A 16,060-nucleotide genomic window follows, 5' to 3' on the forward strand; every position below is an offset into this window, starting at 1 on the left:
CGGCAACTAAGGGACCTACAGTTTATAGTGGAATCCGAAACATATTTTTGTCTAGGTATATACGAATTGGTATAATTTCCAGGATAGTACTGTGGAGAGATTATCCGCAGTATCTTTTCCCAAGAAAGTTATATTTTTGTAACTTGGGTGAAGAGCCCAAAGTTGCAAAAACGGGGGCAAAATATAAACTCCCCTCTGGGATTACATGACCAAGCAAAGAGTTTTTAATTTAACGCATATTTTTGAGTGCTCTTTTATTTTAAACCAGTAATTTTTTTGAACTAAATTAAACTAAAGATTTTTACACCCATTATCCATCATCTTAATTACTGTATTTGCACACCTGTGGATGAGCTCACGCAAACATTCCTGATATATATAATAATACTCACTCACCACGCACCCCCTCCACTACATACTTTAGGTTGTGGGGCACACTGCTCTACAGGGAAGTGTTAATGGAGAACAATTCAGCCTATACTTCTTACATTCGATACTACCAAGAATAACAAAAATTTAACAGACCAAATTTTGATATCTCCATTCTCATTTTTTGCTGTATGATTTGTAACAAATTTGAGACCGCCTTCTTACACAGGGATGAATTCAATCGGCTTACAATATATGACAGGTTGAAATTTGGTACAGAGAAAACATCCAATAGTACACTAAAGTGTTGTCTAGGGAAGTCCAACACCGCCCCCCTTGCCCTCATGTCCTTACAACGCTGGAGGAATACCCTATGCCCTGTGCAGGGTGAACAGCTCTCTCCGTTCCGTTCGGGCTCTTCCTTGTTCGTCACAAGTATATTTCCAGCGCAGAGTATATACCAGAGCTGACATCGCATGGTCATTCCATAATGTAGGTCCCATTCCTCTATACTTTACTTCTCTAAGATAACAAAAATTTGTCAAAGCAATAAATATCTTAATGCACCACTACACTTTGTTTATTTTACGACTACTGGTACCTTCGAAATTAAATATAATAAAGTAATTGCTTGGATATCGCCTTTATAATTTCTTTAATCAAATATTGTATATGCAACTTTAAAAAAAAATTGTTGGTTCTACTTAACATTGTGGGGGGAAATCTGAAATCTGAAGATTGTTCCATTTATATAGTCTTGTATATATCTGCTGTATCCATACTTTATTCCCATTGAAATTAATAAGATCAGTAATTTGTATACACTATTTGTGGGCCCAGAGGTTGTCGAGTTTGTGGGTTATGAAATTATCAAGAAAATAAAAATGTTTAATGAGTTTAAATAAATGAATACGTAATAGACACATTTTTACAAATAAATAAAAAAGTTGAATATTCAAAATATTCAACAATTAAAACTTGAAAAGTCAAACACAATAATAAGACAAAGCCAGCTATGTTTTCCCTGACAGCTGTTGACTGTCGAGTTACTTAAAAGGACTGTCAAATAATCGAGGTTTTACTGTACAGTAAATAGGTTATTCCCTTTTTACGGGTTTTAAATAGACTATGTTCATGTGCAAAAATAAATACAAAGTGGTCCACGGACTCCTTAACAGAGTTGGGTACCACTGCCCTAAGACCCATATCATACGGAGGCTAATGCTGTCGGCGCGTCCGCGTCAGCCGGACACTGAGCGCTGCCAATGCATGGTCGCGTCACGTCATTAACGCGGTGTTAGTGACAGGGGGACCCTGTCTTTTACGGAGCGCTAGCATCAGGGGAACGCATTTGTCACCCGACTACTGGCAGATTAACTGGAAGACCTTTTTGGAGTGATCATCATCACATTCTGTTTTTCTTATTTTCTCACACAGCACTAAGGAGTTCCTCAAAAGAATCAACTGACTTTCAATAGTAACGAATGAATATCTCTTTATACTTCCTGTCTGAACATAAGATAAGACTATCCTTTCAACAAACGTCAGGAACAGGATGGGTTCTCTATCGTCTTGTATTCTTCCGATAATACTCTTTGATAATGTGCATTAAGATTAAACAACCATCTTGGAAATAAAATAAGTGCAGTGACTGCAATTGCGCCCGGAAGACGCTATGTATAACAGACACCCAGTGTGTGTGGGATGGGATCAACGCGACGCATTTGCCGTCACGTATGATATGGACTTTTTCGGGCGCGATGGCAATAGCGATCATATGATATCAGCCTAAAGGATTAGTATTTTCTGTTGCAATGGGAATCCAAAACCTTGTATTTTTTTTCACAATCAATAAGTGACAGCTGTAAATGTGTAAGGTCAGCTCATCAAAAATTGTTAATCTCATTTAAAAATAAGAGTAAAACTGTTTCTTCCATCTCTAAGCATTATTGTGAAGTGAAACTGACCATGTTCAAACTGCATTCATGGGATGCATTCCAAATCTGCGTTATCTCTTCCTTTTAAGACACAGTATGTGATAACTATAGCAACAGGCCCTCCTCACTCATTGGAGCATTCGAGTAATTGCAACAACTGCATTCGTGGGCCAAAAGTGACATTTTTGCAACCTAGTTACGGATAAAAAGTTGTAGAGACTAAGTCGCCAAGTATGTCAGTAGCCTTAGGGTTGATGATGGTTATTTCAGGACTGCCTTTTATTTCTTTTTAAACTTTAAAAATGTTAATATGCCAATCACTAGGGCCTATAATACAGAAAAGCCAACTTTCAAAATTAAATTTTTGAAACATCCTATCCAAGCTCTTATGTTCTTAGAATTAATAAAATTCCTGAACATAAGATCATACTATGCAAGGAACAACGATTTCACCACATTATAATACCTCTTCCACCAAAAGAATCACAATTAATTATAAGTATAAGTTTTATAGATTGGATTAATAACACGCTGAAATTTATAAGTAACATTTTATTTTATAGCTACAATTTTTCCTATTTATAATAGTTATATATTAAATTGTGAATTGATCAAATGACATGAGTGTTATATACGGATCAGAGATGTGTTAGTGATGATGAGACTGTACTCAAGGCACTGAGTCTGTTATAACTTGTACGTTTGACACTCTGGTAAGGCCAGATAGGACGGTAATGAGTTAATAAGTACTTTACTGTTCTAACAACAGGAATCACAGGGGCAAATCATATTTGCTCTTCCTATTTAATAAACAACTGAGCAATATTACACTATAGAGATATGCAAGATACGAATACGAAAATACAAAACTGTAAAAAAATCAACTAACACTAAACACCAAATTTATAATATTGCACCAAACAAAAAGTGAATGAGAAATGATTTTGCATAATTTAAGGGAGGAGTTACATTTACACGATTGACGCAGTCGTACGAGCGTCCCAATTAAATCGGTGTATTTATTGCACATCTCTATTAGAACATAAATGATAATTACTTATGGAATAAACTACATTATCTAAATTACTAAATATTATAAAAATACTGGAAATAGCTTCCCTAATGTATTCGGGTAACAGATTTCCAATATAACATTGGGTAATATACCCTGTCCTGCTCAATCACCGTCAGTCAGGAGGATATGGACTAGATATTAAAAATATTACATTTCATTAATGTACTTAATAATTATTGCTAACACTTACGATTACTAATATATTCTATTGCTAAGTAACGTGTTTTTAAATATATGAACAAATTTTACACGTCATCTAAACCCCTTTTAATGGTATGAGGTATGGCGATCGCATTTCGAAGCCTCAAAATACTAACGATGGCACACGAAATGGATGCTGTAGCAGTGCTTGAAAAATAGTCAACTTGACTAAACGGAACTAAAATTAACAGGTTAGTGGTTGGTTTGCTGATATGTCAACATGATGAGATCAGAGCTGTACTCGAAATACAGTACTTGAAAATAGTAATGTTGCATATCATGTTTTTCCATAATTAGTTTGCATTTTTGTTATGCTTTGGTGACGCTTAAATATTAAGTGATGTATGAAATAATTTCAAATATGAAAACACAGAGCTGATTTTATACTGGCCAATTTTGATAATAGTTTGTGAATATTCTTTTCTAGCATAAGTACGGTAGTACATGTACACCTTCAATATTTAAGTAGTAAGAATATTTTTAAATTGACTACCAAGGCAACATCTAAAAACATTTAACATTTCAAGCAGTGCTCTAAACTTAACATTAAAACCTCTGACTACAAAGTTTGTTGACTGAATTATTATTTGGTATGATTTGTTAATTGACATAGACTATCAAGTCTTGCAGTTGGATATTCTTTGGTCAATGTATTTGTACATTTAGTTGTAGTTTCACTACAGACATTTTCTGCAGTGTGATGTTAGTCCAGGTTTAGTTTGTAAAAATTACATAAAATGTTATCCAGAAAACTATCTTATTATTTTTATTTTTTAAATAACTTTCCCATATAGCACTGGGGCAAAGCAGTTTAGATAACAGATTTACTATCTAATTTACAAGTTACTTAAGATAATGTGTGGGGCATGTGTTAATATCCCCATAAACATAGTACAATTGTATAGCTAGGTAAAAGAAATAAGTTAGGGTACCTATGTGGTTCAAAAGCAAAATTCAAGTCGCCTCATTTTAAAATGTGAAATTACGATTGTAATTGAAAATGAGATTCTTAAAATGGTAAACTAAGAAAGTTTGAGTCTAGTACACGGTGATGCAAACATTGTTAATTATAATGTATTATTAAATATTTACAAATATCATAGTTGCATCACTAATAAGATACATCAAAGAGAAAAATTTAAGCTGTCGTACGAAGTATAAGAACTAATGAATTAATTAAATATTTTTGTCGAGCTAATAAATAATTAAGATTGTAAAATGTACATCAAATGTCTACAACAAATAAAAAATCTAAACATCGTAACAGAAGAATATATTAATAAATAAATATGAAGGCCTAACGAAAAAACATCCGATAACTTTTAATTTTAATAAAGCTTCGGAATTCGAACGTTCCCCCGTTCGAAGTGATTTCTCAGAGAATCTGTGTAAGGAAATTAAACTACCCTATGAAAGTAACTAGTCCATTACGATTAACGATAAATTAAGACTAAATTACTGCTAGATGCCGCACAATTACGTTTGCACAATTATGTTTGACCACACGATCACAACCGATATTGCCAACAAGATAACAATGTTCGGCCTGAGGCCGGATAACAATGTGAGGGCTAAGACGAGGGAGGGGATCATTGTAGCCTTGCCTCCTGCAGAGTGGCTGCTTGTGCTGCGGCTGCGGTGTAGGGTGACAGTCCGGTGAAGGCACTGGCTGCAGTGGCTGCGGTGGGCAAAGCTGCGGACTGCTGCAGAGTGGCGTAGGCGTACGGAGTCACATAGCTGGCAGCCCCTGCACAAACACATTGGTTAGATCAGGGCCCTGACACTGTTATGCAGACATAGACCTTTGTTAACACATTGTCAAGATCCTTGAACAAGGCTGGAATCAAGAGATTTGTTTGGGGGGTGCAAGGATTGATTCCCCCCCTCCTAACCAAAATACCAAATACCTGCGTAAGCTATTATTTTAGACAGGTTATTATTTAGGCTAAGCTATTATTTAAGGTTTAGATAGGATTTGAAATAACACAAAAAACGTTATGAGGAACTGATGAACATTTATTTAAAACCTTAAAACTTTATTTTTCTGGCTTTCTTTGTGGCAAATATATTGATGATCTAGTCAAAGTTTATGTGTCTAGCTCTTTTATTTATATTGAGATGACACTATTTGTCAGCATCTCTTGGCCCGTTGTACTTCTTAGGTAGTTTTTTGATCAGTTTCAATTTACTAAATTCCGTTCTCCAGTTGCCACGGTTACAGGGAGCGTGAGAAAAAGTCTTAACACAGTTGTTACATTGGGGTGGGCCTCATCTAGCTTAATCTCATGAATAACACTTAACGTCGTTCTTGCCATGATGGAGGAGTATATTTCCTTTCTTGTCTCAAAGTGATCTATTTCAGGGCAAATTTGGTTCATGAGCGAGGTAGAGAAACAATATTACTGAGCCCCGAAACGGGACTTTAGTGACAAGTAGTGAATGATTCTTTTCTTCACACTGCAAAGAATCAAAATCGGTTAATATAATGAATAGCTCTAAATTAGTGCTTCTGTGGAGCAAAAGAAAACTTTGATTGTATGGGACAAGAAAAACTTTGTTGAGGCTGGAAAAATAATATGATTTTATAGATTTTAAATCAACAATTTTAGAAAAGCTCTCTGCTGAATGGAAATTATTTCCAATACAAAAGGCCAATGGCTGTAAACAGAATGATGAAAATAATTTTTTCCTCGTTATAAGAACATCAAAATTATTTGAAACAGGTTGATACAGTTAAATAGGTGAACATGTGTAACATAAGTGGTGGTTTTAGAGGAATAACAGCTATTAGCAGATGGGGATGGAATGTGAGTGGGGGAAGCCCACAAAGTACACTTTCCCTCACTAGCCTGGAGGCCAGAGAACTCTCCACAGAGGTGTTCATTTCAATTACAGACATGAAAGGATCCCATCAAGCAGAGCAGAGAGGGTGCTCATGAAGAATTACTCAGTGTTTAGTCTTGACTTTGGCGTTTTTCATACATAAGAAATAACGATATCAGGACAAACATCCCACTGAAAAGCTTAAACAGCATACATTAGACTAGCATGGTGATTATCTTAGAAGAATGTATTACTCTAAACTATTTGTTTTTATGATCGACTAGACCAGTTATAATATAGCTGCTGCAAAAAACAAAAAAAACTACATTTTAAACTACATAATCAGAGAGTGCACTCTTAATGAGTCAACAAAAGCCATGTTACTTCATACTCTAATCGAACTGAGAAAAATAAATACTTAGCTAATCTGGAAACACACTGTTTTGGAACTTTTACACATGCAGCCCACTCCTAGTGTTGAGAACAGGAGTTAAAGGAGTTCATGACATCCTCGAAGGCTCAAAATTTCCTTTATGTTTAGAACTTTATCTATGCTTCCATACCAAAAGGTTTTAACAAAATATCTTATTGCTACTGAAGCTATACATCTCTAAAACAAATTAATTAATTATTGCTATGTTCAGTCTTCTAAACAGTTCTAAAAACAAAACATGAAAGGAGATTTTTAAGGTGGGAGGGGAGAATGGTTACAGATATTACGCTTCTGGTAAAAAAAACTTCTTTATGCTAAGGTTTAGCTTATGATAATTACATTACACTCATATTACGCAATCACTACAGGGTGAAGACTAAGATTTCAGAAGGATGTATGTTCCATAAGATGACAGCTACTAAGATAAGCTATTTCATTAGGCAGGACTATTCCAAAGCCCTCTAAAGAACTGAGACTTGTTTCACATACCGGCAGCCGTAGTGTAAGGGTAAGTCTCAAAGCCGTTAGTGTATGCCTGGCTGGGGTAGGAAGACACTGCAGCTGCGGCTGCGGCGGCGGCTGCTGCGTTCTGGTACTCATAGAACTGCGATGCTGCGGCTGCGGCGAGTGCTGCGTGTGACAGTTGGGCCGGGGGTAGAGACACAACCCCGGGGGTCGCAGCGGCTGCGGCGCTCAGGTACGGTGACTGGTACACATAACCGGGCGGTACACTGTAACATAAGCAGACCTGTTAGTGTCCGGCACAAGTTGAAATTGAAGTTTTGTGTCAAATAGTGAAGGATTTTGGCTTGCGGTGAGATTTAATTAAGAAAACTCCCTCACACTATTCTGACAAAGAAGGGTAATATTAGTCAGCCAAACAGAGAAAATTAAAATTGTATACTTGGATAAATAAATAGACTTATTAAAAATAATTAATTCCCAATGATACCCGTTATCATCGTTAAACTCGTTAACCGAAAAATTGTGATCAAATTATGTCCCGTACATAATTTGATCACAATTTTTCGGTTTAGACAGATGTATGGTTGTGGTTGGATAAGTGAACTTATAAAATGTATGAATTCATTTTTAATTTATAGATAATACTAGTTGCTGTTATCATGTTATGGTTTCTTTGGATATAGTAAGGATTATATAAAAGCTAAAAAAATTATGAGATTATTGATTCTTATCTACCATCTTAGAGCAAAACTCTTGATCAGAAATTAATTAAAAGTGTATTCAAGAGTTCATTATTATAGGAACTAACAAGAAATATGCATCCACATAGGTTAGTTTAGTGGATAAAGGTTTAACAGATAACAATATTCTATGACTTTCAGAAAATAAGAAACCAGGCATGATATTTTCTAGTTTTATTTGTATATTTTTCAGGCAGGGATTGGTCAAAGTTTTGTTCTTGTTAGTAAAACATCAAAATGTATTGGGTTTTTTATAAAAAGCTTGACCAAAATAGATCTTTTTTCATTACAAATTTGGAAGGTATTTAGTTTTGAAATAATATTTTAAGTCTTCAACAGATTTTTAGGGACTGACCATGATACACCTACTCTTATTTTGATTTATTTTCTACAATAAGTTCTACGTTAAGCCTTATTTTTAACACTACAGTACAAAGTCAATGATAGTTAAGGTATTATTTAAACCCGAATCACATCATAAAAACTTCAAAACAGTGAAACAACACCAAATCAAACTCTAAAAAAATTAATCATTAAAACGTTAACATCAATTACCTCTACTCACTTGCTCTCCCCTTGCAAGAAATGTTAAAATTATGGATCGATAATCCAAATAAATTTGCAACCAGAAGTAACAAACTCTTCTTCAGGGAATATCAATCTTGTGCAAAGAGTTGTTCATTTGTGTGTCTTAATACTTTCAATTTTTGAAAAAGCAAACAATTCCGAAGATAAATTCATACATTCTTTTACTTTATTTATTAAAAACTTAATTTAACTCATTAATTTGGAGTAAAATGAAATCGCTTCAAGCCAAACAATTTAGTTAAAGTTCTATGTGATATGCTATACAATATTATTTATATGGGTGATTCCCGTTGGTATATTATTTTGAAATAGTTGGTTTTTAAGAGTTTGGGTGAAAAAGAGTAAAAAAAAATTGAAACAAAGAAAATGTGTTTTTCATGATTGTAAGCTGTACGGTACTGTAAAACTTGAAAATATATTACGAAGTTTGGTTGCAACAGTAATATCAAAATTTTAAACAAATTCTGTTACTTAAAAAATAAAACATTTTTTGGTGCTAAAAAATTACATATTACCATGAATGTTGTTAAGCTGAAAAAAACATATGTCACTCAGTTTTGCTCAATAACACAACCAACAAACCTGTGCATCCTAACATAAGAAAGACGACCGTGAAGAAATGATACAAAACACAGTCAATTCCTATCGCAGCAATATTCTAAAGAAAATACAACAAAGCCTTTTGGAACCAAAAGGAGGCTGTCCAAAATTGTTCTCCCTAAAATCCACAATATTGATCAACTAGAATTGGAAAAAAGACAATCCTAAAGGTGCATCTATTATAAAAAGAAAAACACTCTCACAAACTATTATTCCTTATAAAAAGAAGCCTGCTCTAAATACTGTAAATACTGTAAGAGGGGGAGAACAATCCTTCTAAACATCAAGATTTTACAGGTTTTAGGTAGAAGTAAGAATATGTTTTTTTTAACTATTAAACCATTTTTTTTTCTTGGATAAGAAACAATATTTATGGTATTTTGATCATAGTGCAACTTGATGCTAAACAAATGAAAGCAAAGTATCAACCTATAAGTTTATCAGTAACTCAGACAGGGTGTATTTATCTGTATGCTTTAAAAAAATCAAATTTACTGTCACAATTCTGTTATTGAAGTAAAATTACATTTAGGATGAGCCAAGATAGAGGGGGTAAGCACTTTTGATTTTAGGCCAGATCAGACTAATATTTAGCTGCAGAAGAAGGTTTGGTGGTAAACTGTTGGCAAGCACTAGTCAACTATTTAATTAGAACTGCCTCAGATTTGTTTATTTACTGGATCTGCGCCAAGGTCTTCCAACAGATGCCGGAAACCATCAAAACCTCCACAATACAACCTGATATTCAGTGGCTAAGACACAGCCCTATGATAATTTTTTCAACAATATCTATCATGATCATCTCACTTGATTTCAGGGTTTTAAATAAAATCTGAATAAAAAAAACCGTGGATCCTTATTAAATAAGTTAATTACTCTGATATCATGTATGTTAGTGGTTGCAACAAAAACCACTAACAGATGTTTTTGTGGCTATAGAGTTTCAAAAACATTAGCATGTTGCAATAAAGGGAAATGAAACTTCTTAGCAAATTTCCATTCTAGGAATTAGGTAAAACCATTGACTATTGGATACTGAAGGTAAATTTCAAAGGATTATTTTTTTCATATTTTTCCAATATCCTCTTGCAAAATTATCTGTTTTAACTTTACTTAAAATTAGTTTATTATTGTAAATATTTACTTTTTGTATCAGTTTAAACACAGCCTGATGATGGAAACATAGTTTCTGAAAGCGCTTGTGGATTAAAATAATTTATTATAAATTGGCTTTTTTGAACTTTTAAATTTAGTTATACATTTCATTACTGAAGGTAAAACTGATTTCTTTCAGTGAATTTCCCCATATACCCGGGACTGATTAACTTTTTCATTTTGATGTCACCCAAAACACCATCCATCCAAGATGTATCCGTTCCAACTCATGTGTATCCATTAGCACAATAGCTTTAAATTTCGTACAAACGTGTAAATATAGAAAATTAAAAAAAAAATTAAATTAAAAATTCCTATGTTATTCTTATGGACAATAAGTAAACTGATGTGTGGTTTGCTTGTTTATGGGTAGGCCTATATTTTGTTTTGATCAAACTTGGCATATTTACTTATTATATTTTATCAAGCTATTAAAATTTGACCTAAAACACACTTTATTACCCTCTCTGTAGCAGCAAACTTATATAAGTACTCCTTAAACCTAATGTTATTCAAATAGGGAATAAATCCGACATATGTTTATTCTTTAAATTATTATTAAACCTTTAAATTATTATTCTTCTTTAAATTATTAATAATTAAAAAAAAAATTTAAACCCAATCATTATAATGAAAATTTGCTTGGTTTGCACTACCGACAGACAATTATTTGCCGTATTATTTTTTAAGAAAATTCGATGGAAAGTTAGCTAGAATCAAATTTATAATAGAAGGATCGGCATAAAAAAGTTTTAATCCATAGACTGGCACCATTTTTGTACTGTTTGATACAAAATTAACTTTTTGCACAACACCACAAAAGAAAATAACATTCCCAAAGAGTTCATAACAGTTATAAACATAACTCGCACTCTATTCCTAACAATATATGAAATGAGGCCACGGAAAAACTTGTATATGCACAAGTGTTCACATTTACCATTTAGTGGTTTGGCGCTATTTGTGATATTGGTTTAAGACCAGTTGTAGATGGAATGTATTGTTATAAACAGCAAAATGTTTGATCAAGTGAAACTTGACTGTATAAAAAGGGTGTTCTGTATAGTTTATAGGTACATACACACTTAGTCTTGAGAGGTGGTACTGTAATAATGGTAGACATTTCTAGCTAACCAAATTAAAATTTTGCACATCACCTTGTATAAATGAAAAAGTAAAAATAAATTTCTTAAGAATTAATTGTATGGAAACTCAAATTGTACCCTTCCACCTATCTTTTTGTTGGTTTCAGATGAAGATTTTTGTAATTGAGGACACTAAGTGCAAAAGGTCCTAAAAAACTAAATTTTTAACTTCCACTAACTAATATCGGATAATGGTAATAAATTCACGAAATTAACATAGCAACCCTTTAGGAAAAATACTTTTCTTATGAGGCGAACAAGATCACATATTTTTTTAGTTAATTTCTACAACCGGAACTTTAATACCAATTCAAATTTTCATTTATAAAACTAATTAATTTAGAGTGTCACGTAGTTTGTTTGAAATTAAATGCTACTGTAAGGAAACCCTTTTGAATTTAATCTTGTTTGGAAATCTCTTCTGAAAATACATTGCCTTCAATTTTAGTTGACAAATCGACAATTTATTTTTAGTATAAATATTTTCATTAGTGCTTTGAAGAAATTGATAACATTTATCGCTCTGACCAGTCTCAAGAAGGCGTAACTAGGAGGGGGGTTAGGAGGGGGGTTATCCAAAGGGGGGGGGGGGGGTCGGGAGGGGGGTCAACACCTCAGCGCAAGTCTCAAGATTATCCAATCTCCTACAAACCGCTATATCCAATCACAATCCTCCTGACCCCCCCCCCCCCTTCTCTCCCACATAGTCAGCTGGTGATAAGAGGGTATCTAACATCGCGTTATCAATAAACTGGAATACTGACTGATAAAATTAAAATAATTAAAAAGATAAAACAGTATGAATATTTGTTTATCAATTAAAAGTATATTCTTCACAATCTTTTTACTTACCTATGTGATAAGTTATCTACCAAAAAGCCTATAAAGCCATAAATGATATTATCTTTTTCGATAAATATGTCTAAATTGAGTTTTGTCGTTAAATGTGTGAAAATTGAGTCTTGTCGTTAAATGTGTGAAAATTGAATGTTCATATTCATTTAGGTGGATATTCATTCTACTCGAGCTGTTTCAATGTATTTCCCTGGACTTTTGTGTTTGAAAACGGCGTTTCACTTGAACACGACATTTTAAACTGCTGGGAAAGTATCATATTTGTCAATAGCACAATTCCGGAAACAATACAGTAACTTCTAATATGTAGTCTAAGGAGAGTAGACAGTTAGTTGCCTAATGTCTACTTTAATAATCTGTGTATAATCAATGTATTATCTGTGACTTAAATGTTCGATAGTTGTTTCATGTTCCATTTTCGCGTTTTGCGTGTGATGACGTAATAAGACACATCAAAATCTACCGCAGTTTTAACACTGAACTAAAAAGAAACGATTAATTTTGGTTTACTATCAAACTATACAATTATTTTTAAAGGCTTTTATATTCCAAATAATAGAATTATGATTTCCAATCGACACATAATCAATGAATACACACATAATCCCTATCATAATGTCAACGAACTGTATCAGTATCAGCATGATGCGTGGTGCGTGCACGCGTGATATGTAATGATCATGGACGATTGCAAAAGCTTTCTCTGGTAATCACGAAACCCGATATCTGATAACGGTTCTTCGTGGCTAAAACACGGACCAATCACTTTCACAACGTGCACAGACAATTGTGAATTAATTTTGTTTGTAAACTTTTGTGGACTGTGGTGTATTTTACATGTATAACCTCATTGCTAAGTGAAAAGATCATATTAAACTGCACAAATTGTGTTTTAAATTTCGCGCGATATATAAATTGTAAAAATAAACTTTCTGATTTTGCATTCAGAAAATGATATTGTAGGACGGGACGAATAAAATATATTCAGCGTCAAATATTGTTATGCAACTACAATTTAATGTGGGGTGTAGTTTATTCCTAGCCTGACTTAAAACAAAAACGAAGCTTCAAAACGAGGTAGGTACAACAGCAGCAAGTACAATAAACTGTAAATTGAAAAACAAACCTGAGACTTCCGGAAATATCGAAACTTGACAACCAGAAGATTGGTGTATGCATAGCCACACATTAGGTCGTCTTTCTTTAATCCGTGCTAGGCCCTTCAACTAAGAGATGTCAAATACACACATACTTTCTCCCGTAGTTAAACTAGTAAAGTCAACCCCAATTTGCTTGTGTAATTAAGTTCTGTAGGCGTACAGCAAAAACGTTGGCACCTGTTACAAAATCTTGTAATAAACATGGCCCCATCGATCTCTATTATTACGCATGACCCTAACAAGTTGTATATGATTAATTAAAGTGAATGTCAGATGATTCGGGATCAGCTTGCAACGATGCTCGATTCAACTATATTTTTAACTATGTCCATCCGGAGACTTATCGTTTTTAATACTTTTCCCTACTTTTCAACATCTCCAGGCGGATGGAATCTAAAAAAAATCTCTCAAGAACGATATAGAAAAACGCATCAGGAATACTACTCAGAAAACACCTAGCCACAGATCTGCAGCCAATTCCGTCTTACTTGAGCACAACCTACATGTTCTAAACTTGGAAGACTTGGCGTAGCACCTTCCTTTGTCCTATTGCAAGCCATGACTGCGGCTGACAGACAGAAATTGATACTTCACAACTGCTCTTGGAACGAGCTCAAGCAATGATTCAGGTAGCGACGTCTTCAACAGAAATAATTTCGAGTGTCTTGCGAGTGAAATTGAGTGTACAAGTTTGCAAACATACCCAAATTTCGTTTTAGAGTTTAGGTAAAATTTTGAATTTTGAATACCATTCATGCTGAATTAACCACTCACATAGAAGCACTGCAGTCAATATTTTATTAGTTAATTATTTTGTGGAACTACGGTACTGTAGTATACTATAGTGTACAATAAGGGGTTCCGCTCCGTTAAGATTGGTAGATAATTATAAATCAAATCAGTAGTTGACAGCAGCAGTAGACTCTGATGAAGACTCAACCAAGTCCATGTTGTTTCTAAACCTTTTAAAAACTTTAACTGAGTAATGTCGATTGGTATCTGAAGACAAAAGTTAAATCTTTAGAGGGACCTTTTCTTAATCGTTTAGCAGACATTATTGTACACATTTTAAACGGCCGCCAACTTGCTGAAACATCATCGATCACTTACAAATCCGTATAAAGTTAACTTTGAAAACGTCTAATAGTGTGTCTTGGTACATCTTACACCCATCAGGACTTATTCGTAAATTGATGAAAGAAAGTTCACGGGTACGTTTATTTTAGTGTGAATACTTTGACCATTGTAGTAATTTATGGAGAAAAAGTAGTAATGTTTCCATCAATCAACAATCTACAATACGAAGGTTCAACACACGCCATTACAACATCAAAAGCACATCTATAGCATTATAGAGGTTGCAGCCGCAAACCCTCGTATGACACAATCAAAATTACCAAAAATGTTATTCATAAACGTTAAGTTCTAAAACACCAATAGTTTTGATCACAACAGAGTCCTACCTTGACTTAAGAAAACTATCTTTGCTCACAAACATCGTCCGTTAACGGTATTGTCCTGCACATTTTACAGACATATATTTTCCTGCAAGTCCAGACAAAAAAATTCTGAAACTTCAAGAATTTCTTATCACCTACTGCAGTACTGCTTCAATTAAATCAGCGGTTTAGTGATACGAGGACACAAATCAACAACAATGAGATCAAATCATTCTTCCTTTTTTGTGCTATACATATATTTTTTTCAGTTTTCATACTCCTTATCCGAATGTTAACCAAAATCAGGTTACAGTCGACCCGGTGCTGATATCACTGTTTACTGCAGTATTGTTGTATGTACTAGTATCTGTAGGATACGGACAACTCAGTACTGCAGCAATTAGTCGTCGATTATTACTGCAGTATTGTCTGTATCTGTAGTCTGCAGCCCAGCAGATTTGGATTACAGATTACAGTCACCCCTAGTATCCGAGGGGGAGCAACAAAAGCCTAAAGGGTTGCAGGGGAGAGCTAGGGGAGGTTCTCCCCTCACTGCTGCAGCCACTTTACCATTCGACTTCGGGATGTTGCAAAATGTGTGGTTACCATTTGTCTAAAGATTGTAGAATAAGTTAACCTGAGCACACACAGTGAATGCGATGATAATGGGTGGTTAAAAACCTTTGGGATTGGATTTCGAAACTTATCTTTCTAAAGTCCAAAATGGATAACGAAAGTTTGCTCGTAGAATAATGTTTCTCATTTAATGACAAACCGAGTGTTCCATACACAAAACCCTGTTTGTGAATTTGGCAATTTAAATTTTAAAATTTGAGATCAAATTAAATTAGCAAAAATATGTAGACTCCAAGATAAGGCATAAGTACAAAGAGACATAGGGTCAAATTCAAATTAATATTATTTTGAATTGTTAGGTACTCTTGCGCTCGAATATTTTTCATGTGTTGGATTAATATTTCACGAAATTGTAAGCAAAGAAAATGTCCATGACAAGTGTACGACAGTGTCCTAAGAGCCAAAGAATAAGTCAGTGTACACCTTTCAGGACTTCAAA

General features: G+C 34.1%; 1 protein-coding gene across 3 annotated transcripts in view; it reads right to left on the reverse strand.

Annotated features, from left to right (window-relative positions):
- Positions 1–2,856: 2,856 nt before the first annotated feature.
- Positions 2,857–16,060, reverse strand: part of LOC128988788 (RNA-binding protein 24-like) — a 38,207-nt gene continuing 25,003 nt past the window's right edge. For all 3 annotated transcript variants that reach the window (XM_054410426.1, XM_054410425.1, XM_054410427.1), the window contains exons 3-4: positions 7,328–7,569; positions 2,857–5,329 (exon numbers count right to left, since the gene is read on the reverse strand). In XM_054410426.1, the coding sequence (XP_054266401.1) occupies positions 5,172–5,329; positions 7,328–7,569 (400 nt within the window). In that variant the 3' untranslated portion in view covers positions 2,857–5,171. The remainder of the gene's footprint in view (positions 5,330–7,327; positions 7,570–16,060) is intronic.

This window comes from Macrosteles quadrilineatus, unplaced genomic scaffold (genome assembly GCF_028750875.1).
Source record: "Macrosteles quadrilineatus isolate MER2022 unplaced genomic scaffold, UCM_ALF_1.0 Scaffold_3__2_contigs__length_128488019, whole genome shotgun sequence".
Classification (NCBI taxonomy): domain Eukaryota; kingdom Metazoa; phylum Arthropoda; class Insecta; order Hemiptera; family Cicadellidae; genus Macrosteles; species Macrosteles quadrilineatus.